Source organism: Corylus avellana, chromosome ca9 (assembly GCF_901000735.1).
Source record: "Corylus avellana chromosome ca9, CavTom2PMs-1.0".
NCBI lineage: Eukaryota > Viridiplantae > Streptophyta > Magnoliopsida > Fagales > Betulaceae > Corylus > Corylus avellana.
Window position 1 is genome coordinate 4797804 of NC_081549.1, and position 27277 is coordinate 4825080.

The 27277-nt window shown below is 36.0% G+C and overlaps 5 protein-coding genes across 8 annotated transcripts; all 5 read right to left on the reverse strand.

Annotated features, from left to right (window-relative positions):
- Nucleotides 1-342: 342 nt before the first annotated feature.
- Nucleotides 343-7111, reverse strand: LOC132162537 (uncharacterized). The gene is made up of 2 exons (XM_059572779.1): nucleotides 7008-7111; nucleotides 343-895 (listed from the first exon to the last, which is right to left on the reverse strand). The coding sequence occupies exons 1-2, from the start codon at nucleotides 7109-7111 to the stop codon at nucleotides 583-585; spliced, it is 417 nt and encodes a 138-aa protein (XP_059428762.1). The 3' UTR covers nucleotides 343-582.
- On the reverse strand, nucleotides 1233-4649 carry LOC132162536 (uncharacterized). 3 transcript variants are annotated; one of them, XR_009438229.1, is made up of 2 exons: nucleotides 4386-4649; nucleotides 1233-1575 (listed from the first exon to the last, which is right to left on the reverse strand). XR_009438229.1 is itself a non-coding variant. In XM_059572777.1 (2 exons), exons 1-2 carry the CDS (start codon nucleotides 3674-3676, stop codon nucleotides 1566-1568), a joined length of 1152 nt encoding a protein of 383 aa, XP_059428760.1. In that variant the 5' UTR covers nucleotides 3677-4375; the 3' UTR covers nucleotides 1233-1565. The 3 variants fall into 3 exon arrangements, 2 of the variants coding, with proteins under 2 accessions (XP_059428760.1, XP_059428761.1); XM_059572777.1 differs by lacking the exon at nucleotides 4386-4649 and adding an exon at nucleotides 2535-4375; XM_059572778.1 differs by lacking the exon at nucleotides 4386-4649 and adding an exon at nucleotides 2504-4375.
- Nucleotides 7112-9649: 2538 nt separating the features above from the next.
- Nucleotides 9650-17122, reverse strand: LOC132191399 (cellulose synthase A catalytic subunit 3 [UDP-forming]-like). 2 transcript variants are annotated; one of them, XM_059606392.1, is made up of 14 exons: nucleotides 17046-17122; nucleotides 15714-15909; nucleotides 15406-15614; nucleotides 15198-15318; nucleotides 14925-15081; nucleotides 14078-14344; nucleotides 13628-13973; nucleotides 13397-13534; nucleotides 12856-12981; nucleotides 12562-12774; nucleotides 12140-12404; nucleotides 11433-11635; nucleotides 10889-11239; nucleotides 9650-10426 (listed from the first exon to the last, which is right to left on the reverse strand). In XM_059606392.1, the coding sequence occupies exons 1-14, from the start codon at nucleotides 17061-17063 to the stop codon at nucleotides 9842-9844; spliced, it is 3195 nt and encodes a 1064-aa protein (XP_059462375.1). In that variant the 5' UTR covers nucleotides 17064-17122; the 3' UTR covers nucleotides 9650-9841. The 2 variants fall into 2 exon arrangements, with proteins under 2 accessions (XP_059462375.1, XP_059462374.1); XM_059606391.1 differs by lacking the exon at nucleotides 17046-17122 and adding an exon at nucleotides 16700-16965.
- A 2044-nt stretch (nucleotides 17123-19166) lies between these two features.
- LOC132191779 (protein BREAKING OF ASYMMETRY IN THE STOMATAL LINEAGE-like) lies at nucleotides 19167-21604 on the reverse strand. Its single transcript, XM_059606875.1, has 4 exons — nucleotides 21597-21604; nucleotides 21089-21287; nucleotides 20542-20702; nucleotides 19167-19275 (listed from the first exon to the last, which is right to left on the reverse strand). Exons 1-4 carry the CDS (start codon nucleotides 21602-21604, stop codon nucleotides 19167-19169), a joined length of 477 nt encoding a protein of 158 aa, XP_059462858.1.
- A 1761-nt stretch (nucleotides 21605-23365) lies between these two features.
- On the reverse strand, nucleotides 23366-26990 carry LOC132191780 (polygalacturonase-like). Its single transcript, XM_059606876.1, has 9 exons — nucleotides 26682-26990; nucleotides 25990-26118; nucleotides 25728-25895; nucleotides 25595-25615; nucleotides 24484-24691; nucleotides 24147-24228; nucleotides 23911-24019; nucleotides 23672-23788; nucleotides 23366-23584 (listed from the first exon to the last, which is right to left on the reverse strand). Exons 1-9 carry the CDS (start codon nucleotides 26988-26990, stop codon nucleotides 23366-23368), a joined length of 1362 nt encoding a protein of 453 aa, XP_059462859.1.
- Nucleotides 26991-27277: the final 287 nt, after the last annotated feature.

The window sequence follows — 27277 nt, forward strand, 5'->3', positions numbered from 1 at the left end:
TGGAGGAAAGAAGAACCGACCACACGACAACGATGGTAGGTGTTCGGTTCTGGCGACCCATTAGACCCTTAAGGAAAGGATAGAGATGAACAATCACCCAGAAAGCAAAAAACAGCTTCCCAAAGAGAGGACCCCAAGATTGGTAGCCACTGTTGATGGCATATGAGATTCCAGCAACCACATTTTTCAAACACTCGTCCTCAATTCCCACACATTCAGGAACTCAGATAAACCCTTGACCTTCAAATACTATTCAACTATTATTTGTGAAAAAAGAAATAAAAATCAAAAATTTCAAACTACACATTACATACACTACGACCTTACTCCAGAGATTTCAAAAAATTCATCTATCTGATTGATGAGTCATAAGACAAGACAATTCAGGGTTCAGGCGGTTATTAAGACTAGGAAAGAATAACCGAATTGAGTTCATGGATTTACCTCAGTCAGGTTATGTACCAATAAATGATTTTTATATTCGAAACCCATTAGAAAGAAGGGAAGGGGCAGTGTACGAGAAATCAAATCATACATAAATAATAGAAGATGGAGGAAAAAAAACCTCAAAATTCAATCTGCTTAGAATCCAGAATCTGGTCCTGTTTTTGGGTATCCAACATACTCCAATTTCACACCCAGAGTCGCAGAAACCGCCCTAAACTTGAGCCTCAAGCCCTCCATCAGTTGCTGAACGCTCTCGTTCTCCGGATCCATAACCGGGTATTTCTTCACCAACTCCTCCATCTGCCTGATCGTCTTCTGGACTTGATCCGAGAACCGAGTCTGATCCACTTGAATCGCGGAGTTCCAGACGTGGATGCAACCATCGTAAAAGCCGAGCTCCTCCCCGGTCTCGAAACCCACTTTCAAGCCCACCTGTTGTCCATCCTCTCTGCCACCAACTAGACCGTGCTCGTAGCCCTCGGAATAGCCTTCCTTGAAGTAACCAGCCAACTTCAGCCCAAAAAAACCAATTCGCAAGTTACTTTTAAGTGTCTTAATTTGTATTTAGTCTATTTTCAACATGTTATGTTAAAAAAAATGTTCTTGATCGCTTGTTTTTGTTTTCAACGCGAGAATCTATTCTCTAGTTCATTGGGCTCAAAATTATTATTTCAAGCTCATGATTAAAACAAATCCTTACCAAATTCAGAAGTACACTCAAAACATTTAGGGGTTTTTTAAATTTTGGGTTTTGATATAAGTTGAGTTCGCTGCCAAACAAGGCATTACAAAAAGCTGTTTGTATACAAAACATGGGTGAATACCTTACAAAAGCACCCTGACTGTCATTACAAAAGCTGACGGAATGTAGACATAATAAAAATATTAGTGGCAGGAGATTCAACAATTAGCCAACAAAATCTAATTACAAAAGCTGTCACAGCTGAAATCTAATTACATGCTGCAATGCAATCCATACACCCACTACCTACCCCTTTCTCAGCTATGCCACAAAACATCCATGTACCCAACATAAAATGCTAATGAGTGGCCCTTTCCATTTGTGCAATAGATGTGCCTTTGTCCTTGTCCCTGAATCAAACCACTGTCCTCAATTGCTAGGAATGCCTACATCAAACAATATAATAGACGAAAAGTTAGAAAGACAGTAAAAAGCTATGAGCAGATACTTGCACATGCTAACACATACCCATAAAATAATTCTGATTATTATTCATCCATTTTGTGGCTTGGCATTGATGTAAATTGAGCCCATTTCGTAAATGTATGAAACAGTAAGTCTGACTTACACACATGGATAAGGTATAGGCCAAGACTTGGCAAGTCAAACAAATATAGGGTTTGACCGAATTAATGCAACCTCAGGATCAGAAATGTCAAAAGCCACAAACTTAGGGATTCATAGGCGACATTATATTTTTATTTGAATACCCAGGCCAACTCTAATAATCTATCACTAACATCTTTCTTTTATGAACTTGAGCCGGTTAGGCTTCCTTCAAGACTAACTGGCAGTTTTGCCTACTATGGAATGTCACTAATTAATTCAGATTTCAACCATAATGGTAGCAAGCAACATCTTCAGCTGATTGCCAGAGTGTCTAGGCTGGAACAAAGACCGAATATCTAAACCTACCCTAAACACTATAATGCCATTTGTTGAGGACAATTACAAAGCCATCTTATCACATAGCATCCTTGAACACATAAATAAATGCATTTCACATGGTTCCAAAATTAAAAGTAAACAACGAAGAGAAGACTCAGAAGAGGACTGAGTAAAGAAAGTTTACACAGATAAATATAAACAACATGTTCAGAGAAAATTCCAGAATAGACAGAAGAGACTCTGAAAGACAAAAATTTTCCTCACAACTCCCAAAATGACCTAGCTTTCTCTCGTTGCTTTCCTACTAACATGATAACATCATTCCATATTTCAGTTATGATGCATATATTGAACCTTCAGGCACTAGAATATGGATAACAAAACTAACACATAAAAAGGAATATCGAGAGAACGAAAGAAACTTACAGAAGCAATTCTGTGAAAGCAAGAGAATTACACTAAAAAGCAACTATGTACGAGAGAATTCCTCTCCGTCTTAAATTTGTGGACGGACACCACTGAAATTTCCAAACGCTCGGGCTTCGGATGGACGTCAACTATGACACATTGAACCTCAACCTTATTATCATATACGCATTGAACCATGGCGAATCTCAGACCCGCTAAATGGATTAAACTAAAAGGACAGTACTCGTCGTATTCGAATTCAAGAAAGGAGATTCCAAGACCTTTGAGGTTCCCCAACAGCCACTCGTCCTGGTGGACATCGTAGGCAAGCAACTTTGTGTCATAAGTTACCCAATAGAGAGTGTTGCCCACAGTGATAGCCTTTCCTCCATGTCTAATTGGACACTTATAGTGTAAGTTGCGCTCAGGTTTCTCAAGCATTTGCCAACAACCTTGCTTCACGTCATATTGATAGAACACTAAAGTTGGTTCATCAGTTTCTGCAAGTGAAGCAACGAGAATCCTGCTTGGATTCTCAAGAGCTGCACAAATATAGTCTGTTTCTATAGGAAATGGAGGAGGAGGCAAGGTCTTCCAGTCTCCCGTGGTGGGCTCATAGACCTCAACAACCGGGACTTCTCCGAAATCCAGTTTTCCATTTCGTCCGGGTCTGCGGCCGTAAACACCATGACCGGCAAGAACATATATCTTACCGTCAAGCACCAAAGAGTGAGGATGGATTCTTGAAATTTTCATAGAAGGCATCCGAAACAACCTATCAGTAGGAAAGTTAGTGCTTAATTTATAAACATTCATCGAAGATCGACCGTAATCACAGAGACCTTTGCCACCAAAGCAGTATATATCGCCGCCTAGGGCTTCAAAGCTAGCAAATTTTGGAACTTCTCCTCCCCAAAACGGCTGGATCTCTAACATCTCATTCTCGAGCTTCACATTACTTTCTGTATTAACGTTAATCTTATACCACTTGGTATAATCAGCCTTCTTCCCACGCTTGAAAAATGACATAGAGAAAACTATGTTGTAAGACGGACGGCGATAAAGAGCTGTAGCACGAGGCCGACAAATACGCACAGGTGGATCATAAATTAACGATTCATAAAGTGATATGCGAATCGGCCATGGCCTTGAACAGTCCGTCATTGCTGGCGCCACTATGGGTTCCTCCATGGACGGAGATCAGAGGATAACGATGATAAATTTAAAGGGTTGAAAGTTATGGGATTTTAGGGGTTCTTTTTTTTGGATGAAGGGATTTTAGGGTTTCTTGGTCAGGAGCTAGGTAGTAGGAAGGAGGCGCAGAGGTGAAGATATAAAATTAAAGTTTAGGGTTAAATATTAATAAACTCTTAGGTTTGAAGTCTTTATTTTTTGTCTTCTAATTTTTATTTTTATCTCATTGTCACGTCAGCATTAATTATATTGCATCACTTGTCTTATAATTAATTTTTTGATATATTAAAAAATTATTTTTTTAAAAAAAATTAAAAATTAAAAATTTTGGAGGTGGCCGTAGGGCCATTTTGGCCACCCCCTTTGGCCTTGGGCCACCCCATCTGGCCGGTTTGTCGCCACCCCCACTCACCTCGGCCTCTTCTCCCTCACCTGGTCTCGCTCCCTCCTCACCCACTTCTTCAACCTTAATCTCCTCCACGACCACCACCACGCATTTGAATCTCCTCCTCCACTTTCTTCTTCCCCATATTCTTTCCACCTCCACATCGCCACCTTCATTTTCAATTGGGTTGTGGTTTACAAGGAAGGAATTATTGCGTCCAAAATGAAAATCAAAACAAGTAAAGACTTTATTGGAGGAAAGGAAAAATTTTCTGTACAGAAAATGAAAATGAAGAGCTAAGAAGGAAATTGCGAAGCGAACCTTGTGTGAGTTTCTGACCAAAAGGGCACTCAACAACGAGCTTGCTTTTTTCACCGAGGTTGAGAAATTGGGGTTTGAAACCGTCGGTGCAGCGATCTTCACAGTAGTAACTGAAGAGAAATTCAAGGAATTCTAAATCAAATCCTGCAGAAACGGAGGAGGAGATTTAAATGGGTGGTGGTGGTCGTGGAGGAGATTAAGGTTGAGTGAGTGGGTGAGAAGGGAGCGAGACCAGGTGAGGGAGAAGAGGCCGAGGTGAGTGGGGGTGGCGACAAACCGGCCAGATGGGGTGGCCCCAAAATTTTTATTTTGAAAAAATTAATTTTTTTAATATTTTCAAAAAAATTAATTATAAGACGCATGGAACAATGTGATTCGTACTGACGTGACGTTTTATTAAGTTTTGGATGAAATTTTAACGGAAGTACTATTTCCGTCTTTATGAAAACCACAACTACAAGTACTTCATGTAATAAAAATAAAGACTTCAAACCCTAAGAGGGTTTTTAGTATTTAACCCATTAAAGTTCTTGTTTTCAAATAACAACTAAAAATCACTAAATAAAAAATAAGGTTAAATACCTTATTTTCCCTAGGTTTACATCATTTATTTTTTTCCTTATAAGTTTTCATTTTTATCACATGACGTATATATGGTTTTCATAAAAACGAAAATGATAATTTCATTAAAATTTCATTTAAAATTTAATGGAACGCCACGTCAGCACCAATCAAAAACCGACACGTGTCTTATAATTAATTTTTTGAAAAATATTTTCTAAAAAAATTAAAAAGATTAAAAAATTATGTTGTTTTAAAACAAAAAAAAAAAAAACAAAAAAAATTTGGGTGATTTCCGCCATCCCTTTGGCTCCTTGGCTGGTTTTGAGGGTGTTTCGGGCACCTCCTGTGATAAAAATAAAAACCTAGAGAGAAAAAATAAAGAGTTTAAACCCTAGGAAAAATAAGGTATTTAACCCTAAAAATTAAATACTACACTCTCTTTACTTTCCGAAAATTAATCATGGACATTGGATCACATTTTAATACTCTAAACCTATTTTAAAATTCAAATGACATACTTTTCTAATAGTTTAGAAAACATGGCCGTATATATAGATGATGATACGGTTAGCAAAAACCAATATCCACATATGCGGATAGTGGTTTTATATTTTTTGGGCAATTTTGCCCTTCATATAAAACTAATTAGATCATCTCCAGTTCAAATAAAATGAAGAGGATACAATTAATCCGGAGCAAGAAAGCTTCTCCCCAGGAGCAACCATTTCCGACAATTGTTCTGTAACCTCTGTTAGAGAGTATTACAGTTTGCTCAGTACCATTGTCCAGTAATCTTCCATAACATTTGCTAGTGCCTGGTCTCTGAATGTTAGGAGTAAAACAAAGACAGATCAAGCTCAACAATAGCAAAGGGATGAAATACGAATGGTCTCATTCAATATCTACAAATCATGATTTATGTAATCTTTAAAATACTGAAAATGTAGAATAGTATTTTTGCCTCTATTTTTTCAGCCCTTTTCCCTTTGGACGGATCTCTTGGAAACGAGATAGATGTGTTAGATTTTGGTGTATTTCCATCGATTTGTTTCTTGTGCATTGAATTTTCTAAATCGGAGCTATTAATCGCTGGGATTTGATCATCAAAATAAGCATGCTTGCAGAGAATTTTCTTGAGAACATATGCTTAAAAAAAGTAACGGTGGAGGGTGATATCTAATATAATTGAAATTTTGATTCCTTTTCGAATGAAATATTATGAAACTATTTCTATTTTTTGTTTGTCTATAACATTTTCTTCTATTCATTAGGCATCCATGCTAGTAGGTCTTTTGGGTGCAACACAAAAGAAAAAAAACAAAAAAAATCTTTTTCAAAAAATATTTTACCCAAACAAACGATCTTAAATGTCATATCAACCGTCATAAAAAGAACTTAGTGGAATGTTAAGCATTTTGAATTTAATGCCACAACTCGTCATTTTCTCCATTGCTGTCGTAGGATTTGGATCTCCAAAGACAATTTGGACAAAAAAATATGAAAGGTTCGCCTGTCCTAACAAGTGGGTGGGTGGCCTGAGACCTGTTTGAGTAAGTAGGCCTCATAGCTGCTTTCTCACATTTACTGTTATAATTGCTCTAACAACAAAATTGTTGGATCGATCCTATAAACTATGATATGCAAGTTTCATGGAATTTTTTCACCACGTGATGCTAAAAAACAGAAGTGTCATCTGCAGTAAAATTTTCAGATTTTTATCGAGCATGAATTAAGTCCCTCCCAACTTTTCAAAACATTTCCTAATTAAAATGCCACCATACAAAGGGAAGAAAGCTAAAATTCTCAATATAAGGTTTTACTCATCCAAAGAAAAGGCAGATCAATGAAATTTGACAACTGCAGTTGCTTATTTGTTAAAACCCCAGTTAGGGGAATAATTAAGAGTATCATCTCCATTGCAGTGGCCAGTCTCTTTTTTTTTATTATTCTAATTGAAAGGGCAAAAATGTAACAAGGGAGATTGAATAAACCCAGAAAAAGCTAAGGATCAATACGAACCCAAAGTAAGGAGAAGATGGGTCGTAAAAGGATCAATACGAGCCCAAAGTAACTAGACCGTGCTCGTAGCCCTCGGAATAGCCTTCCTTGAAGTGAGCTTCTTCCAGATTCAGAGAGGAATCAAAGATGTCCTCCTCCTCCATCACGATGGAAAGAAATATCAAGCCCAGAAAGAAATTAGATATGGGCCTAAAACCATCCTTTCGGTCGGCCGAAATAGCACAAAGCTACCGAATTTTATATTTAAGAACACATTCACCGGGAGAATCACCGCAACTAGAGAACAAATCTAGCTTGCTATAACAAATAAATACTAACATTATCAGTAGTACTAGAAGAGTTATCTAGGAAAATATATTCAACAACATAAAATTCAATGCAAAAAAGAATTTTTGAAAATTGACATATAAAAATCCTTATAGCAATTTACTTTGACTTGTTTATTTTAAATATATTTATCTACTTTCCTATTCCCAAAAACAGAAAGTGAATAATATTGATTTTTTATCCATTTTGCTGAGTTAGTTGTGGATCGTTTTTTGATATAAACGTAGCCAAATTATTTTTGTTGAGCGAAAAACGAAAACAATCTGCAAGAAGAGGGCTAACAAGAATTCCCAAAACCGCACATTCCCCGTTGAAAGTCTTGTTAGGAGACAAAAAAATAGACTTCAAGTAATACCATTTTGGATATTTAGAGAATATTTAACAAAATAAAGAAGAAGAAAAAATGTCACAAATCGCAGTAAAAAGGAAAATTGACAAGATCGAAGAACCGAGGGGCTTAGAGGTAACAAGAGAATGATATCTATGATTTTGGAGGGAGGTAGATGATGAATAGGAAGACATTGGGGGGCATATGCAATATATAGGGAAAAAATAGGATGAGTTGGAAAATAAATCTGCACGAACAGCACACGCCGGCGTCGTGCAGATTCTGCATGAGCAGAACGACGTCGAGTCGTTGACGACAATTACAGAGAGAGAGAGAGAGATACCTGACGTGCAGAATACTAAGATGAGAGAGATGTTGAGTTTCTGGAGAAAATGGAAGGGAGAGTTCTGAGAGAGGCAGGCCGCAGGCGTGAGTAGGGGTGGGCAGATTAACCGGTTACTGATTACCGGCCATGTACCGGTTTCAACCAAACCGATATTAACCGTAACCGATATACCGATATTCTTATCGGTTAAATTTTTTATACCGGTATGCTTATTGGTTCGGTTCGGTCCGGTTAGAAATTTCATATCGGTTAACTGTTTAACTGATATAAACCGTTAAGTAGGGATGCCAAAACGACGTAGTTTTGGAATTATATATATACCTATGTAACCTTATCTTAATTTGGGTTTAGGTAGGTTTTGATTTTTTTTTAGTGATGGCATTTGATGGAATTTCTTTGCCTTTGGTGAAAGCATTTTTCATTACCTAGTTTTGTTAGTTTAATTAGCATTCATTATATTAATTAGTCCATTTGCTTTGGAAAAATGTATTTTATAATATATATAAAAAAAAATAATAAAAAAAAAGTTGCGGTGGATCAATATAAAAAAGTTTCAATTTTTAACCCAAAAAACAAATATTTGGATCTTAACAAAAAGTATTTGGGCTCTCAAAAGTAAAAAAAAAAAAACTCATTTTTGGCCCAACAAAATAAATCAATATAAAGCCCACGGTTAAACCGGTTTAACCGAACTGTTTAACTGTGTACTGTTATAATCGATAATTTCGGTTAAAATTCTTATTGGTCCGGTATCAGTTAATAAACCGTTTAACCGAAAATTATCAGTTAATACCCAATAAGAGCCAAAACCGGACTATTTTGACCAATACCCAAGCCTAGGTGTGAGTGAGGGGCGGCTTAGGCTAGGAAGTGGAAATTAGGGATTTTTTTTATTTTTTATTTTTTATTATTTTTATTTTTTATTTTTATTTTTGTGTGTTAAGCGGGGCGAGGAGGGTACCCATGAGCCAACAATATTTTTAACCCGAAACCCGCCCCGCCCCATCCAGGTTGGACAAAATCCAACCGGTTTTTGCGAAAAATAACCTTAAACCCACGGGGCGGATTGGGCGCGGGTGGGTCGGGATTTGCGGGTTGGTCGGGTATTTGCTTACCCCTAAACAGAGTAAAGGACCCTACCCAAATTGAACAATTCCATGTCCTATGGAGATGCTCAAATAGGCTGATATAAAGCTTGTCACTAAGAGCTATTCTCCTTAATTTATTTATTTTTTAATAGAAAAAAATTTCTTTCAGACTATTTTTTTCAACTCAACATAGTTGCTCTTTCACATTCGCTGTTGAAATTGCTTATAGCCCGATCAACAAAATTATTAGGTCTATTGGTTAAACTATTATATGCAAGTTTCATGGAATTTTTTCACCATGTGATATCGGCTAAAACTCATCTGCAGTAAAAATTTCAGATGTATATCAAGCATGAATTAAATCCTCCCAACTTTCCAGAAAATTTCCTAATTAAAATGCCACCATACAAAGCGAAGAAAGCTAAAATTCTAAATATAAGGTTTTACTCATCCAAAGAAAAGCAGAAAGAGCAGTTCAATGAAATGGTTAAAACCCCAGTTAGGGGAATAATTATGAATATCATCTCCACTGCAGTGCCCAGTCCCTTTAATTAACTAACAGATTGAATAAACCCAAAAACAGCTAAAGAAATGAAAACTGAAAAACAACTCATGTATTGAACCCACGTAATCTACTTTGCAACAAAATTTGACTCTCAAACTCAAGCATGACACAGAAGCTAAAAGAAGATACCTTTGAAAATTTTGCCAGCTGAAGATTTTCAGACAAAATCTTCGCATATTTTTTGTAATGTAATGTTCTTTATCATGTCTACATGTTACCCTAGCAGTTGATTCCACACAGTTCAACATCTGGGCCAGTCACCTGGGTCGTAAAAGGGTCAATACGAACCCAAAGTAAGGAGAAGATGGAGGCAAGAAGAACCGACCACACGACAACGATGGTAGGTGTTCGGTTCTGGCGACCCATTAGACCCTTAAGGAAGGGATAGAGATGAACAATCACCCAGAAAGCAAAAAACAGCTTCCCAAAGAGAGGACCCCAAGATTGGTAGCCACTGTTGATGGCATATGAGATTCCAGCAACCACCCCAACCAGGTTGATTATTAGGAGTGTGGTTGGTGGGATGAGTAGAGTCGTCCACTTGAACAAATACAACTCAGCAGAATCCCCTTCTTCATCAGAAGCTTTGGAAGTGACAGTAAAATTGGTATCGATGCCAGCAAGAACCTTAAGGAGGCCTTGGAAAACAGCAAATAGGTGGGCTGACACACCTCCAATAACCCAAAATTGTTCATTTCTCCACCACTCATCTATCCCAACACCACTCCATCTCATTTCTAATATACCAGTGGCAAAGATGGAAAGAAAGAGGGATATGAACCAGATACTGGCAATGTTACTGATCTGCAGTAAGAAAAAGACAAATCAGGGCACTCAACCTCAGCTGAAATGTTAACAAATATCAAATGAATTTGATAAAAAGGATGTTTTATTACCAACTGTTGCCTAGTGCTTTGGTAGAAGATGGAAATATACCCCTAAAATCTGATGGAAACAAAAAGCTTTCTTTACAGCTCTCCTATTAATTACAGTAAAAAAAGAGGAAACAAGCTATTCTTTTAAAGGGTTGTGCCAAGAATTTTGATCAACCAATGCGAGATATCTTATGGTGATGCATTTACTTTGCCTCATTACAATAAAAAAGAAGAAACAAGCTATTCTTTTAAAGAGTTGTGCCAGGAAACTTGATCAACCAATGCGAGATATCATCATGATAATGCATTTACTTAGCCTCATTATGAATAGAAACATGATAGATAGTGGAAATCAACAATCAACGATCGCAACAATTGAAATTATATTTACCTGGGGGATAATAAACTTTCCTGTAAGTAGACAGACAGCTGGCAATGTACAGTAGGCAAGAAGAGGAATGGCTGTGACTGGGTATATGGTGGTGTTCACATAAGCAAATCTCTCGAGCCACTTCAGCCTTCCGCTATAACCATACCATATGGGGCAGTGCCGACTAAGAAGAATTTCGACTGAACCCAAAGCCCAGCGGAGCACTTGGTTCAGACGGTCAGAAAGGTTAATAGGAGCAGATCCTTTAAAGGCAGGAGGATGCGGCATGCAATAGATCGATTTCCAACCTCGGGCATGCATCTTGAACCCTGTAAGGATATCCTCAGTAACGGAACCATATATCCATCCTATCTGCACAAACAACATCAAAAGTATGCTCTGCTACCATAAAGAATACTTTGGCACTATAAACAAGGGGGAAAAGAATTGGAAACAAACAAGGTGGTCAAACAGACAAGTACTTGCTTGTTTCCAGCCCCAACTAACAGCCCATATGTTCTCAGTTACACTGCAAAACTGGAAACAAAAGGACAAAGCAACATACTTCACTTCCCCACTCAGTCATGTCTTCATATCCACAGCTAATGACGTGAATAGCTTCTTTGAGGAGGGATTCTGGAGTGGCAGACTGTGGAACACCACCGTTTTCCATTAGTGTTGAAGCAACAAATGCGGCTGATTGACCAAACCTTTTCTCCAGGCTCATCTGGGACATGAGCAGTGACTTCTCATCATCAAATCCCGCACCTATACACAAAAATTTACAGGGAAGATAGGTGTATCACTAATAGTAAACAGATCCAAATAACATTACATGTAAACATCCAATAATTTCAGATGTTGATGTGTGGTAGCATAATATCTACCCAAAATTGACTCATATGGCCATGGAAGGGCGATGGGGTTATTTTTATGAGATCTTAGCTGAGATAATAATCAATATAAGAGAGAAGAGAAAGTGCAATATCCATAAAATTCATATGAGATATTTATGTCTTTAAAATATCTTGTCTCAAATTGCATCAATATTAATGTAATGCAACAGGCAACTGCATGGGAAATAAAAATGACCAAAATAATTCAGGGTTCAAGAAACACCAGATGCGAGAGTTGACACTAACCAAAATAACCCCAATAGAGCAAAGGAGAATGTAGTTTAAACCACTTTAAGAAAGTAACAGTTTACACCACAACAATAAAGACCAGGAATGGATCTTGTAACATAAAGAATAATAGAAATTAAAGCTGCACCTTCCACTCCTTCTTCAATATCTTCTAGATTGTATATTGGCACAGTTGGGTCAACATGCTTGCCCGACTTTTTTTTATTGGCTTCCTTTCCACTTGAATTGGATCTCCTCTTTCCGGATCTACCAAAGCATGTAGATAACATGCTCGATTTTTTATGCTTAGGCTTGAGAGGGGGCTCATAGCCATACAAGGCTGTTCTGTTGAAAACGCACCCTGTACCCACATATACAGGGCCTTGGATGCCATCCAAGCCTCTTAAATTGATCTAAAATCCACATAAAAATTTTGATATGATAAAGTGAGAAAAGAACATGAGTAGGAAATATTGTGCCACCAATAACGAATAGATTATTGTGTAAATATGACAGTATTTCAATGAGAACTTTGAGGATTCTGACCCAAGGTTGTTAAACAGAACTTACATCAAAGAAAACGGTATTACGATTGGCATATCGATCATTCTTATCAATCCCATCAAATCTCTGAGGAAATTGAACATAGCACACTGATTTTCCAAGGTTTGGATCCATTAGGAAACACATAGCTTCCCGTATTGCCTTGCTGTTGTTTATGTAATGATCACAATCAAGATTTAACAAAAAGGGTCCATTAGTAAGAACTGCCGATACACGAACCTGTATGAGTAACTCACAGACAGTCAGAGAGAGTATATGTTCAACACAAAGAGCTTCAACATTCTATAATTGTCTACTTACAAGTGCATTCATAGCACCGGCCTTCTTGTGATGTTGGAAACCAGGACGCTTCTCACGAGACACGTAGACTAGTCGTGGAAGCTCATTACCCTCACTGTCAAGTCCTCCACTTTGTCCTAAGAAAACCTGCCAGTAATGAAGAAAGAAGAAAATGAGTCCCAACAGCATTTATTAGGAGGGAAAAATGAAAAAGAGAAAAAGAACAAATTAATCCAGACATTCCCATGACATTAAAAAATAAATAAATAAATCTCACTAAGCCCTAAAGAGGATTTCACACATCAAAAGAAAGTCGGCCATGAACAAGAAGAATATTGGAAAACATGAGAGTGGGGGAAAAAAAAAACAGGAATCCAGCCATGTAGTTTTAGCATTTATGGGCATGTTCTCATTGCCACACCAACATCATCATGCTTGGGTGGTCTCGGTACAAGTAACTCATATGTCAAAGGTTCCTGAAGCTGGTAAGAAGTATCTTGCATGCCATTAACAAGGTACTTATTGCTGTTAAACACACTAATCCACGTCAAAAAGGACAAACCTGGATCATCCCCGGATGATCTCTGGTGTTATTTCCAGGCCAAGGTGTACCATCTTGCATGAACCATCCTTCATCAGGAACCTTCTCGGCCTTTGCCACAAGCCCATTAATACGAACTTTGAACTCTTCATATTCTCTCTGCAATGCAGTTAATAGCAGACTTGCAATAAGAACATGATATACACAGTAAATCCTAGTACTATAAAAATAATTAAAAGAAAACCTTCCTACCTTCATAGCTCTGCGAGCTTTGACAAATGATGGATGAACCTTGTCCTTTAAGTAGTCAATCTTCTGTGCAAAGTACCATTCTGGGGCTCTAGGCTCAATGGTGTATTTCTTGCAGAAAGGAACCCATTTTCTGGCAAATTCTGATGTTTCAGACAAAGCTTCAAAAGTCAACATAGCAGCTCCATCATCTGAAACATAACAAGAAACTTTGTCTACTGGGTAGTCTACTGCAAGAATGGATAAGACAGTATTGGCTGTGACAAGTGGAGGCTCCTTTAAAGGGTCAACTGTACTGACAAAAATGTCAACAGCAGCCAACTGAGATGGCTCTCCTTCTCGGTCATATCTGTGGACCATTATGAAAAATTAAATTTAGAGCTCCAAAAGATTATGAGAATCTTAAAGAAGTTGGAAACTTTTTAGAAGTTGAATAAGAGAGATGAAAACTACCTCAAAGCCAGTCTGTCAAGATATGTCTGACGGTTCACAGGAAGCCATTTTGGGAACTGATCCAATATCCATGACATTGCAAACCATATTTCACAAATCACAGATACTAACCACAAAGCATAGGCATTGGGAACTGGATTTGTTATACGGTAATGCAAGAAAATGCTGAGAATAATAAGCCGCAGAACTATGACCATCCTATAAGGGTTAATCCTAGAGGAAGGAATAGAAACCTTCCTTGATAAAGGCTGGCGGGCTTCATCATTTCTACATCACAAAATAGAGAAAGAAAATATGAAATTTAAAATATCAGCAGCTGCTCTACACAGTAATGTATAAATCTAAACAAAGGGAGGAAACCATTCATAAAGTTCACCTCCCATACATGCCCAACTATGTAAGTCAATGAGCATGTTTAATTTACTATTGTTCCTGATCAAGATAACACAGTATTTTTCAGATCTTCTGTGTAGCATGAGTTATCTAAGCATCAGATCCATTTTATCACTTTGTATGAGAAAAACTTATTCATCGAGGGCTTATATTCCCTAACATTTGTTTTCATATTCAGTAATTATTGCGTCATTTATGTTAAAGTACATGAATAGATAAATTCAATCGCAATTTGCACTTGTGCATTTTCATCCAAGCATACAAAGAGCTGAGCAGGGGAGCAAGAGAAAAGGTAAGTTGATTGGGAGTGTGTAATCTTATATATTAGATGAAGTATAGAGTGGGAGTTGAGATTGTATGAAGTAAATATATGTATAATGCTGCCGAGCAATTGAAACAGATGCGACCAACTCACAAGGGGGAAAACATTGTGCCCTATGAGGACAACACTTACAATAAAGAATCATCCATCACCACATCAGTGCTGGCATCAAAATCTCCACCACCCCTGCCTTCGGATGGAGCATTACTAACACTCATTGGAACCACATTCTTCTCGGGCTTCACCTTCCAACCATCAATTCTCTCTTTCCAGGCTACGCTGCCAGACCCTGAGAACCCAGGTGAGATTAGCTATCTCAATGCTGAAATCAAATTTGAATCAAAAAACAGAAACAAGCAATAAATAGCATTTTAAATAAGAAAGAAATTTGGGGGAGGAGAATACGTGATGAACGATTGGCTTCTGCCATGTAAGGTAGTGGATTTATGTGCTTTCCCCTGATGCCACTTTCAGGAGATGCCATGGAAAGACGCTCGGGAGACACAGCTGACAGCTCTCCGGAAACCTGAAATTTCAAGACAATGTTTATACCATATAATTTTACCTAGTAATGAAAGGGTCAAGACATGGACAACTGATTCAATCAACTTACAGAACATCCATTTGTGAGCAAAGGAATATGGTTAAGAGAAACCTCTTTATCATAGGTAGGGGGACCAACATCTTCCCCTCGACCATAACTCATTGGCTGCGCTTTTTTATTCAGGTTCCTATCTTGAATCCCCAACTTATAATTTGAACCATTTGCAGCATCATTAACATCAGCATCTTCCACCTCTTCCCCTTGAATTGAAGGGCTCCCTAGAGGTAAAAAAGAATAAACATACATCTATTTCCTGAATCCTGATAACCATAGATGTCTGAGTGACAAAAATGTGATGACAGTTAAACTGAACTAACCTTTGTGCCATTTGTATTTGGTCTTGCATTGAGGGCAAGATTGATTACCATCTTTCCTCTCATACTCGTAGCAGGGGCGGCAGACAGGGAATGAACAAACATCACAAGCAACAAAGGGCTTGCCATCCACAGTTGTGCCAACAGTGTCACTACAGATCTGGCAGACCTTGCCACCCACGAGTTTGGAAGGTTTTGACTGAATAACGAGCAACACAACTCAATTATCAAATGGGAATTTCTCTCACCCTCTCTTCCATTTTTTTATTCTTTCAAAGTGCTGTCTTTAATCATCTTAAACTATTGGAGTAGCATGAGACACAATGCAGAAAGAACAAAAAATTTTGGGGCAGATATGATTATATGAAGCAAACATTCCAACGCAGTTTGAAGATGTTTTCTGTGACACAATAAAGAGCCTAAAATTGGGAAAATTGGGAAAGGAAAGAAAAAATTCTCAAAATAATTTCCCAGAAACTACCTTTTATTGAACCAAGGGGTGCCAAGAAACACAAACTTCTATTAAATTATTTATAAAAATTAAAAAAAAAAAAAACTATTAATCCCAAACCAATTAATCCATCAAATAAAGTTTTAAGCAATTATATATGCAATCCAATAACAGAAAATGGAAATTTAAAGCAAATTTAAGTCTATAATTAGTATGACTAAACGAGTAGTCCCATTTTAGATCCCCAGAGACTCGAGTATGAGAAAAGTGGAAGAAAAAACATGCTTCATACTAGCCTCCTCTCCTAAACAAATTAGATAAATTTCCATCTCTTTCCTCCTTCCCGAGATCCAAACATGACATAATAAACAAAATTCTCCATCCAAATTGGTTATCATATTATGCATTGCATGGTCCATTTGATCATCGGCATTCAACTATCTACCTAGTAAACTAACACAAACAGTAAAGGATACTAAAAATAACAAAATGTAGAATTGAGTATCAACAAGCAACAGTGGAGCAATGTAGTACTAACCCCTGAATCTCCCAACTCCATGCTCTCTTCACCCAAAAAACTGCTTGATCCTCAGTCAAAATCCCAACCCAAAAATCTCAATATTGCTAGTACCTCAAAATGTTCCATAAATACTCGAACTTGGCTTTGACTAATGCCATTTTTCAGTAAAGACTTACAATGTTGTTAGAGTATAAGACACCCAGACCCTGAAAATGGGTTCAGCGAGAAAATTTATAGGACAAACGGATTGCTTCGGGGGCTTAATATCACCGACACACCCAGATCCAGCCTACTGAAGACTGAAGAGTAGCAAAAGCGCAAGATGATGTTTTGTAGAGAGAATATTTAAATTTTTTTGGCTTACCAGATCTTGCCATGTCATCAGTGGACCCGCTGGGGGTGTGCTGTCGTCCTATGTGGCAATATCTTGGTGGAATACAGGACCTACCGTACTGGGAGGGTCTGTTCTCTGCTGTGTCCGTCCGACAGGATCCCAACAAGGAGAGGGGTTGGGACCGTTGGGTTGGGTTGGGTTGATGATGGATCAAATATTGGCCCAGACAGACATTGGAAATGTGTGTGTGTATATATATATATATATATATATATATATTTTGTTTAAATATTAGAATTATTTTTGTGTGTGCCGGTGGGTTCCAAATCAAATTGCGTGGAGTTTACTGCTATTATTTCTGTATTTTTTTTTTTTTTTTTTTCTTTTTAGTTGGGCAAACAATAATAGGGAATCCAAATCCTCTAAGACTATTATATGTATTGGACAGAAATTTCTTTCAAATTGGGTTGATTTTTTTTTTTTTTTCAATCCATCTCTAAAATTGTCATGTATTTTTTGAGCATGTGAAAAGCACATGTTTCTTATATATATAAATTTCCTACAAATGTGTTGTATGAATTCTTTAAACTCAATCTCTAAAAGTGTTACGTGTTCTTTAAGCATGCGATAAGCACATTTTTTTTGATTAATATTACTAAAAAAACATGCGAAAAATAAATACTTCTAAAAAACACGTGCTTGAGTTGAATATTTTTTTCAACACGTTTGTAGGAAATCTATATATCTAAATGACTATATGTCCCTATCTCATGCCTCTACAATCTTACATCAAATTGTAGATTTTCATAACATGCTCTATAATCAAATTGTGTTTCAGATTTACAAAACATTGGGAGCATGGTGGGTCTTCAAAGTTCTAAAGCCCTTCCAAAGACCCAAACCAAAAAGAGAACTAGAAGGAAATAAAAATAAAAGAGAGAGGGGATATATGGACCATTATATATGATCATGGAAAAGCAATAATAGTGTGTGTTATCATGCCAAGATGAGAAATGTCAAAATTAAGGATAATGATTGTTTTGCTTGCTTATGCCACAAGCATGAATATATACAATTGGAAAGTTCAAAGACATTAAATTTAAGGAATGACAAACATAAAAAATAAAAAATAAAATAAAGGTGATTGTTATGATTCTACTAATTCATTCATCCATCGAGACTATACGACATCTAAGTTCAAAATATTGTAAAATAGTTTGGCTCATATCAATTAGAATATTAAGAGGACCTTTTCTTGGTATAAGAGGGCTGAGAATTGTTAAAGTGTTTATTAAATAATAAATTTATTTTTTTCTATTAGCTTAAACTTTTAAATTAATAATGATTTAACATAATATTATAGCTAAATGTCAAATTTTTAGAATAAATAATGATTTAAGACGAAGGAACACAATAACGGAGACATCGATCATACCAATTGTAAACTATTGGTCAGGACATGATTTATACTAAAATTATTGAAGGACAACTTTGTTACCACCAATGTTAGACGTGTCACGTGGTAGTGTTCGAGTGTCGTCGATGCTCAAATTATAATATCAACAATGGTAGTAAAATGTCCAAAAAAATGCCATCATTTGTGGTGGTGATCATGCGCAAGAGCAATACTCCAGAAGCAATTGTATATAGAACTTTCGTATTTGAAGGGGAAAAAAAAAAGGAAAATTCCGACATAACTTCCCTTTAAAGCAACACTTCTGCCTGTCTTAGAAAACATTTTTCAGCTGTATTTTTTTCTTCAGCAACGAAAAGGAAACCCACTCAACCTGGTACATAAGATTAAGGGCCCTACGTACTCCAATTGCTTTGTATCACCGCCATTTGCATAATATTTCAATTGTGGAAGGGTAGAAAATCGAATTTAGCATATTTCGAAGTGTGGGAGGACTTGATATTTTCATTTTCCTAATTAGAATATTAGGCACCCATGAATATTCCAATATGAAAGCATTACTCTTAAGAAAACTATGAATATAATTTTATTTTATCTACAACAACATAAAGCCCTTACGTGTGTATATATATATATAGCACTAGCAGTTTCTTCATGTGATCAATCCAAACGTATAGGAGAAAAAGAAAAAAAATTGAGGAGAGTGGAAGAGAGTCAGAGAGGATGCAATGCAACTTTCAGATTCTAAAACACTGAAACCCCACACAGCGGGCCTTGTGCTTCCTTAATTGCAGGCCATCTGATTTTGGCATTTGCACAGGGCTTCCCATCCATTCCCACCCCAACCTGCAAAATCATATTGTAGAAACATGAAGCTTAGAGAGATTACGATTTGAAACAACAAGAAGACATCCCCAAGCATTTGCTCTCTCTAAAGGATGTACGTGCACATTAAGTAGCAAAATGGGTTGCTTCTAATTTTGTGTTTAGGGTTACGGTGCGTCTTATACAGGTCTCAATTTAAGTTTCAGATATGAGTGGCGTTGCCTTGAAAGAGTTAAGGGTTGCTTTTAACCGTGTTTGGAAGCATTATCGACATTCATCTTATATTAGAATTAGGAGTGAAAAAAAGACTCTTTGTGACGTCTCCTTTTACTAATTTTGATCACGGCAAAAGGAAACAAAAACAAAAATAAAAGTAACTTTACACATACTTCTCACTACAAAAACCTAGAGAATTTTTGACCAAGAGTTTTTGACGTGTCAATGGTATTGACATGTCAAAAACCTCTTTTGACGTGCGGTTTTTGACGTTTATCAACGGTTAAAAGGGGGGGGTCAAAAATTTCAGATTTTTGACGTGTCTAACACGTCAAAAAAAAAAAATTGACGTGGCAAAGGGTTTTGACGTGTCGGTTTTTAAAACGTCAAAAAAAAATTTGACGTTGCAAATCTGCCACGTCAAAAACCTTTTTTAACGTGCTGAATTTTGACGTGTCAGGCCGTTTGACACGTCAATATATATATATATATATATTGTAATAAGAAATTATTACAATATTCCTGATATTTCAATCCGATTCCAATACAATAATTCCAATATTTTTAATATCTAAATCCGATTCCAATATTCAATATATATATAATCCACATACATAATCCAATCCATAATCCACATAATCCAATATCAAATACATAATCTAATATCCAATATCCAATATCTACATATATATATATATATATATATATTCTAAATGAGAAGTAGCCATCGATAATCCACAAATCCACATATATATATATATTCGAAAACCCTAAATAAATCCATAATCCATATATATATATATATATATATATATGTATATATATATATATATATCCACATCTAACTAGAAGTAGCCATCGAGTCATCTGAAAATGCTAATAGGATTGTAATGAGTTTTACCTTTCCTATACAAAAGCATATCTGCTTTTTTATACTGTTCTTTTTCTTTTCTTTTTTTCACTTATAAGTTACTTTTAAAACCACCAAAATATAATAAATCAAAATGGGGTTTTTAAAACAGTAGAGAAAAATAAGAGTGTAAAAAAAAAGAGAGGAAGTTTCTAACTTACACTGGAAAGGCAAAAGAGCCATTGCTGCCATCGGACTGATTGGATTCACTTGATCCTACTGACACCAGGCGGCAGTCTTCAACCTCATGAGCAATTTGATATCTCCTTCTCATGCCGTTTGTAGGCCCTTCCGCATCAAAGTATATGCTTTCTTCCTCATCCTACCAAAAAAATAATAATTAGATTTTTTTTTTTTTCCCTTGCAATATTGTAATGAAAATAATTATAGAAAGTAGAAATCTATGTCAACTCGTTGGTACAACACTTTCTAAAGACACTTTTCCAATGGGAATTCAACAGGGAAAAATAAAAGAAAAAAGGCACCCTATTTATATACCTTTTGGTCAAAGACTATAACATGCCCATCACGTCCATTTCTATTCAATTTTTCTTCATTGCCATACATCTTTACTCCTGTTTTGGCTTCCTCCCCATAATTGAGCTGCTTCTCCAAACCAAACCAAAGTAAAGGGTATGAATGAATAAATAAATAAAGTAAATTTCTTTTTCTCAACTTTTAAGATAGATCAATATGGTTGCTACCAACCTTTCGGTTTACAGGTCTGGAAGTTTCCTTGACAACGTCGAATGTTCCATTCTCTCTAAAGCAGAAGACAATGTCTTCATCGGAGAAATGTGGCCACCTGGAGTCATCAGCCGGCCCATTTTCAACCGGAATAATATTGGCATATTTAGCCTCATCTCTCTCTTTGTTATTGCGCCTTCTGTGGCGTGTCATCTTCTTGCTGCTTAATATTATAAATTTTGCCAAAATGATAAGAATGAAGAAGAAAATATGAAGAAATTAAGGAAAAAGACGAAGTTTTGGGCGAGAGAGAGAGGAATTGAGTTATGATAGAGGGAATTGAAATTGACATTTTTGAATTTCAAAAAGGGATAAGGGAGTTACAGTGTTGAACATAATGAGTAATGAGTCAGTTATGTTTTCTATATAAGGTAAAAATGAGATAAATTTGTGGGGCACAATTGACACTTGTCCCCTTTTTTTTTTTTTTTTTTTTTCTGGTTCTTTTATTTGTCGTAAAAACAATAACATTTCCATTTCTTGTTCATTAAAAAACATTTCCATTTCATTTTCAAGGCAAATTTGTATAGGACTTTACTCATTCAATCCATGTATACACTGAGCCTATATATATATATATATATATGTTGTATTCAATACATATAGGGAAAACTACATTTTACCCCCCAAAGTTTGGGCCGATTTTCAATTCGACATTGAAATAAGGTATTTTGAAAAAATAAGGTATTCAATACAATATTTTTTCTTTTTTAAAAAAAATAAGGTATTTTGAAAATTTTGTTGGGATTTTGAAGGAAAATTTTAATGGAAAGGGACATTGAAAAAAATTAAAAATTCAATACACTAAATTGAAATGTTTTGAATTTTAAGGGGACATAGCGAATTGAAGTTTCCCAAATTTTTACTAGTGAAACCTGAGCAATGGCGAGCAAACAAGAATTCAGTGATTGAATTGATATACTCCACTCTTCCACGAAGCTTTTCAAACAAGCTAGTCCTTCTGCTCAATTCCTGCCTCTTCAGGTTCTAGTCTACTCTCTTTTGCAATTGTTCTATTTGGTTCTCAAGAAAATGTATGAAAATTTAAAAAAGTCGCGTATTGGATTTTCATTACTTGAGTTTTTGCTTTCGGAGAAAAATGAAGAATCAAGGAAGTTATTGTTAGCTGAAAATTCGCGAAATAATGATGTTCAAGTCCTCGTGTGGTTCGTTGGTCTAGACTGCCGTTTTCTTTATGAGAAAATAGAGGAATAGAGTGTTGGAATTTTCTTATACCACGTGGTCAGTGGCACATGTTTTCGCCACGTCAGGAGTTAACATTGTATTAGAACTGAAGGTTTTTAATTCGAACCTTGTCTTAGTTTGAACGCACACGTAAAGGAAAATGCTAAAGTATTGATTAAATGATTAAATTTAGATTTTTCTATCAACTTAAGTTTTTAGAATAAGTGATAATCTAATAGGAAGAGACACAATAACTCAGATACCATACCAATTGTAAACTATCATTAGGTCAAGACATGATTTATGCTAAAATTATTGAAGGACAACTTTGTTACCACCAATGTTAGACGTGTCACGTACGTGGTAGTGTTCAAGTGTCAATGCTCAAATTAGAATATCAACAATGGTAGTAAAATGTCCAAAAAAAATGCCATCATTTGTGGTGGTGATGGGCAAGAGCAATACTCCAGAAGCAATTATATACAGAACTTCCGTATTTGAAGGAAAAAAAAAAAAAAAAAAGGAAAATTCCGACATAACTTCCCTTTAAAGCAACACTTTCTGCCTGTCTTAGAAAACATTTTTCAGCTGTATTTTTTTCTTCAGCAACAAAAAGGAAACCCACTCTACCTGGTACAAAATATTAAGGGCCCTACTCCAATTGCTTTGTATCACCGCCATTTGAATAATATTTCAATTGTGGAAGGGTAGAAAATCGAATTTAGCATATTTCAAAGTGTGGGGGGACTTGATATTTTCATTTTCCTAATTAGAATATTTAGGCATCCATGAATATTCCAAAATCAAAGCATTACTCTTAAGAAAACTATGAACGTAATTTTATTTTATCTACAACAACAATAAGTGCTTACAACAGTGTTATCACAATCCTTCAACAACCAACATTATTTCTTAATTTGGTGAATATATACAGCAAATCCTAGCCAGTATAAATTATGTGTGCCATTATTATACATATAGATACATACACACATTCATACATACATACACATATTTATATATCAGTATGTTACATTATTAATGCCCTTCCTCTCAAGAGCAACGTGGGGAAATAACTCCCATGCTAGCCAAGTTCACATTATTGCATAAAGCTTTGGCTGTTTCCCCTCCTTGGCCTTTTAGGTTAACGTTTTGCAACAAAATCCCCTGACATGGAAAGCTCTTGCTGCAGTCGAGGTTTATGGCCACGTCAGAAGAGCTTGTCCCTTGAATGTTCTGGAAAATCACATTTTTCACTTGAACTGCTCTGCCCTGTGTTATAAATTCAATCAAGCAGATAATTTGTCAGCAAATTAGATCAAAGGGTTGATATATGGCTCCTAGGAGAAACTTCTGTACCTGTTCTTTGCATGGTTTGTTTTGGTCACAGTAGTTTTGGTCGATTATTATCGGATTGGCCACATTTTGCATCACAATGTTCTGAAATTTGATGTTGCTTGCACTTCCTGACCCTCCCTGACAAGAAAATCACATTTTTGGTATACGAAATCACAATGAAAAATGCACTCTAAATGTCTTTTGTGGGTATGTGTTTGTGTTGGGAATTTGTACTAAAAAACCTAGTACTAGGTAGTGACCTGCCATGTCTTGATCCTCACTCCATTTGTGGTTCCTGAAAACTTAGCTCCATTCACAGTTACTCCTGATACATAAGCTTCCGAATTTCCAGAGCCCAAGCTTCCAATACTGAGCTCAACATTGAAAAAAGGACCAATATTAGTACTCTTATGTAACAAAAGTTGTTGTCTGTCATTAATATATATGTTGATTATTGACATGGGTACTGGAGAAATTAAGTTTGAGAGATTGAAACCTGATTCCATGACCTGGTCCACAGGTTATGTCTGTGGCTTGCAGCTTTTGGGATCCACTTACAATTGAAATACAATCATCACCTTCGACAAATCATAACAAATAAATGAATATAATAGGGAACAATTGGTAGTTTACTCCAAGATTTGAGTAACTTTTAGTTTCTTTTAATAGATGTTAGGTACCCTTAATTAAGGGCGCCTTTCGGGCAGGCGCCCCTAATGTACTAAATTAGGGCGTGCCCCATTGTCCAAACACCTCCACTATAAAGTAAGGTCACTTGCACAATAAAGCGCCCATATTTCAAGCGTCAGTAAACATGTTTTTTTTTGTAGTACCTGTTGCTATAACACAACTTGAAATCTGGATGTTTTGAGTGTCTGTGACATGAATCCCATCAGTGTTGGGGCTATTCTCTGGAGCAGTTACTGTCAAATGGGAAGCTTGAACATTCATGCATTTTTCGAAAGAAATGTGAATTTGTTGTGCGTCATTGATCTTCAAGTTCTTCACAATCAAATTCTTGCAGTTGTAGAAGGTCAGTGCCTGCCAAGGCACACATAGTAATTGTCAGAAGAATGATTGAAGGAAATATTTCTTCTACTTGTCATATTTAATATTAAAGGAAAGATTCACTTACCACTCATGATATTTCATCACTTTTACAATTATACTCTTCAATTTTAAAAAGTGTCGATTTAGTGTATCCGTTTTTCAATTTTTTTTTTTTTTTTTTTTCAATTTCACTCATTTGTTAAGATTTTTCATTAAATCTTGTCAAAATTCCCAAAATACCAATTTCTAAAAAAATTGTTTTCTTTTCAAAGATTCAGGCATGAGTATTTTTAAAAATTCCGTTAAATCATCACCAACTAAATCCTTGCAATTTTTTTTTTTTAATAATTAAAAAAAAAAAAAAAAAGATAAGTATTTGACACCCCTCAGGATTTAACAGAAAATCCTAAAAGATGGTTGAAATTGAAAAAATTGAAGATATATACACAAAATTGACATTTTTTAAAATCTAAGGGTATGATATTTGCAAAAGTAATAAAAGATCATGGATGGTAAATGAAGTTTTTCCTAATATTAACTCGTGCAAAATATGTCATTCTTTTAAGTCATTTGATCCTGATGCCTCATGAAGTATCATCACATTTAAGATTCGAGTACTCCTCTTAAGTGCAAACAATTTCTTGGGGTTACGCTATCGGGTAAAAGTCCAAACCTTACCCAACCCGTGTGAGGGTGGCCGGGTACTTTGCACAGTTTCCTAAGAATTCACCTAGGATACCCCCAATTATAAAAAATAAATAAGGCCTTTTTTCAACAATAGTATCAACAAAACAAGTAGGAATTTGTGGTAAAGTAACGGTACTCATCAAAGAATCAAGATGCTGGTGATCACAAAGAACTTAATTCACCAATAAAAGGATCAGACAAACATACCGTTGGTGCATCCTTGCAAGGCTGCCAATCAATGAAGAAAAAAGAATAGTGAGGGGGGTTTTTATTCATTAGGGCTAATTAATATAAGGTGGCTAATTAATGAGAAATTAATACTGGGTTCCTAATGGCTTACCAGAGCTTTATTGATTTTGCATGAATTTTGCCACCATATCTTTCCATTGCCATTGATGGTTCCACCACCTTCAACTACTAAATTTTGAACACTATCAAAGATTAGCCAGTGTCTGCCTTCTTGGCTGTAGTCTGATCGATCATCAGATGCTTCTATGGTTCCAGAAATCTGATGATTTTCAAAAAATAAAAAATAATATTTATTTGATATATAGGGCTTGAAGTTTTGAAAAGTAGGAGACCCTTTTAACTAATTTAATTACCTGCATCGTAATATCAGATTTGCAAGGACCTGAGAATCTAATTGGCTTAAGACGATAGTTTTTCTGAGGCACCACTACTAGAACAGCTCCATTAGATGAACAAGCTACCTCCCAAGCCTTCTTAAATGCCTGATCAAATTAAGGACCAAGGTAAATAATATATTTCAGGAAGAAGAAAAAAATGCATGTGATCACTGCCTACATGAAAATACTTCACAAAATATTAACACTTTAAAGTGTAATAACTAAAAGAGGAAACTTAACTTATAATATATACCCCCAAAGTATAAGCGGTTTTACAATCATATTCTCGAAATTTAAAATTTTCTTGTATCGGTATCCTATATTTTAGCTCGTTTTAATTTCTTTTTTTTTTTTTTGAGGCCTTTTTTTTTTTTTTTTTGTTAAAATGCCGCAAAAAAAAAGAAAAAAAAGAAAGGGGTTATCAACGTTACAAGTTTTTAAATTTCGAGATTAAGATTAGAATCTAAGTAAAATTTTCAAGGTGGGTACATTCATGCATGGGATATTTATGTATTGTCAAAGCTTTATGTCAGCTCAAGTGTCACATTGTGTTAAAAAAACAAAAGAAAAAAAAAAAAAAAAGAATTGGTCGCAAATCAAGCAAAACACATCATCTTAAGGCTGTAAAATCTACCATTAATGCTATATTTAAGTGAAGAGAAGAGTACCTCTGTATCGTCATCAGAGCCATCACCTTTAGCTCCATAGTTGTTAACATTAACTGTTTTACCCGAACTTGAAATGCTGCCGACTCTATCAAACTTCCTCAAACTTAAGACATCATTTCTTTGCTGGATCAAGTTCTTAAACGCACCGTCGTCAATGGTGCTCAAGTAGGAAGGATACGCTTGAGAATCATACCCAGATTCTTGATCAGAATTATAATGACGAAGTGGGTCCTCTTGCAAAGTGCTATAACATGAAATAAAAGAGAGCATGATGATGAGAATTATGAAATATGAGAGCAGCTGAGCCATATTGAAGATACTCCAAAGAATGTAATGATCAGATGGTTATTGCAAGGTATGGAAGTAAGAAAGCAAGGCATGATGGGCTTGTGTATTTATAGAGATTTGAGAGGGAAAGAGAGAGAGAGTGGCGGCTTTTTCAGGTTCTTGTCTACATGACTCTTGAGGTATGGTTTGAAACAAAAGATTGAGACGAAATGATCTCTTGGCCAGATTCTCATGACTTTTGCTCCATATATACGTACATACATATACATACACATTCACACTTGTATGTAATGTTATAACTTGCATGC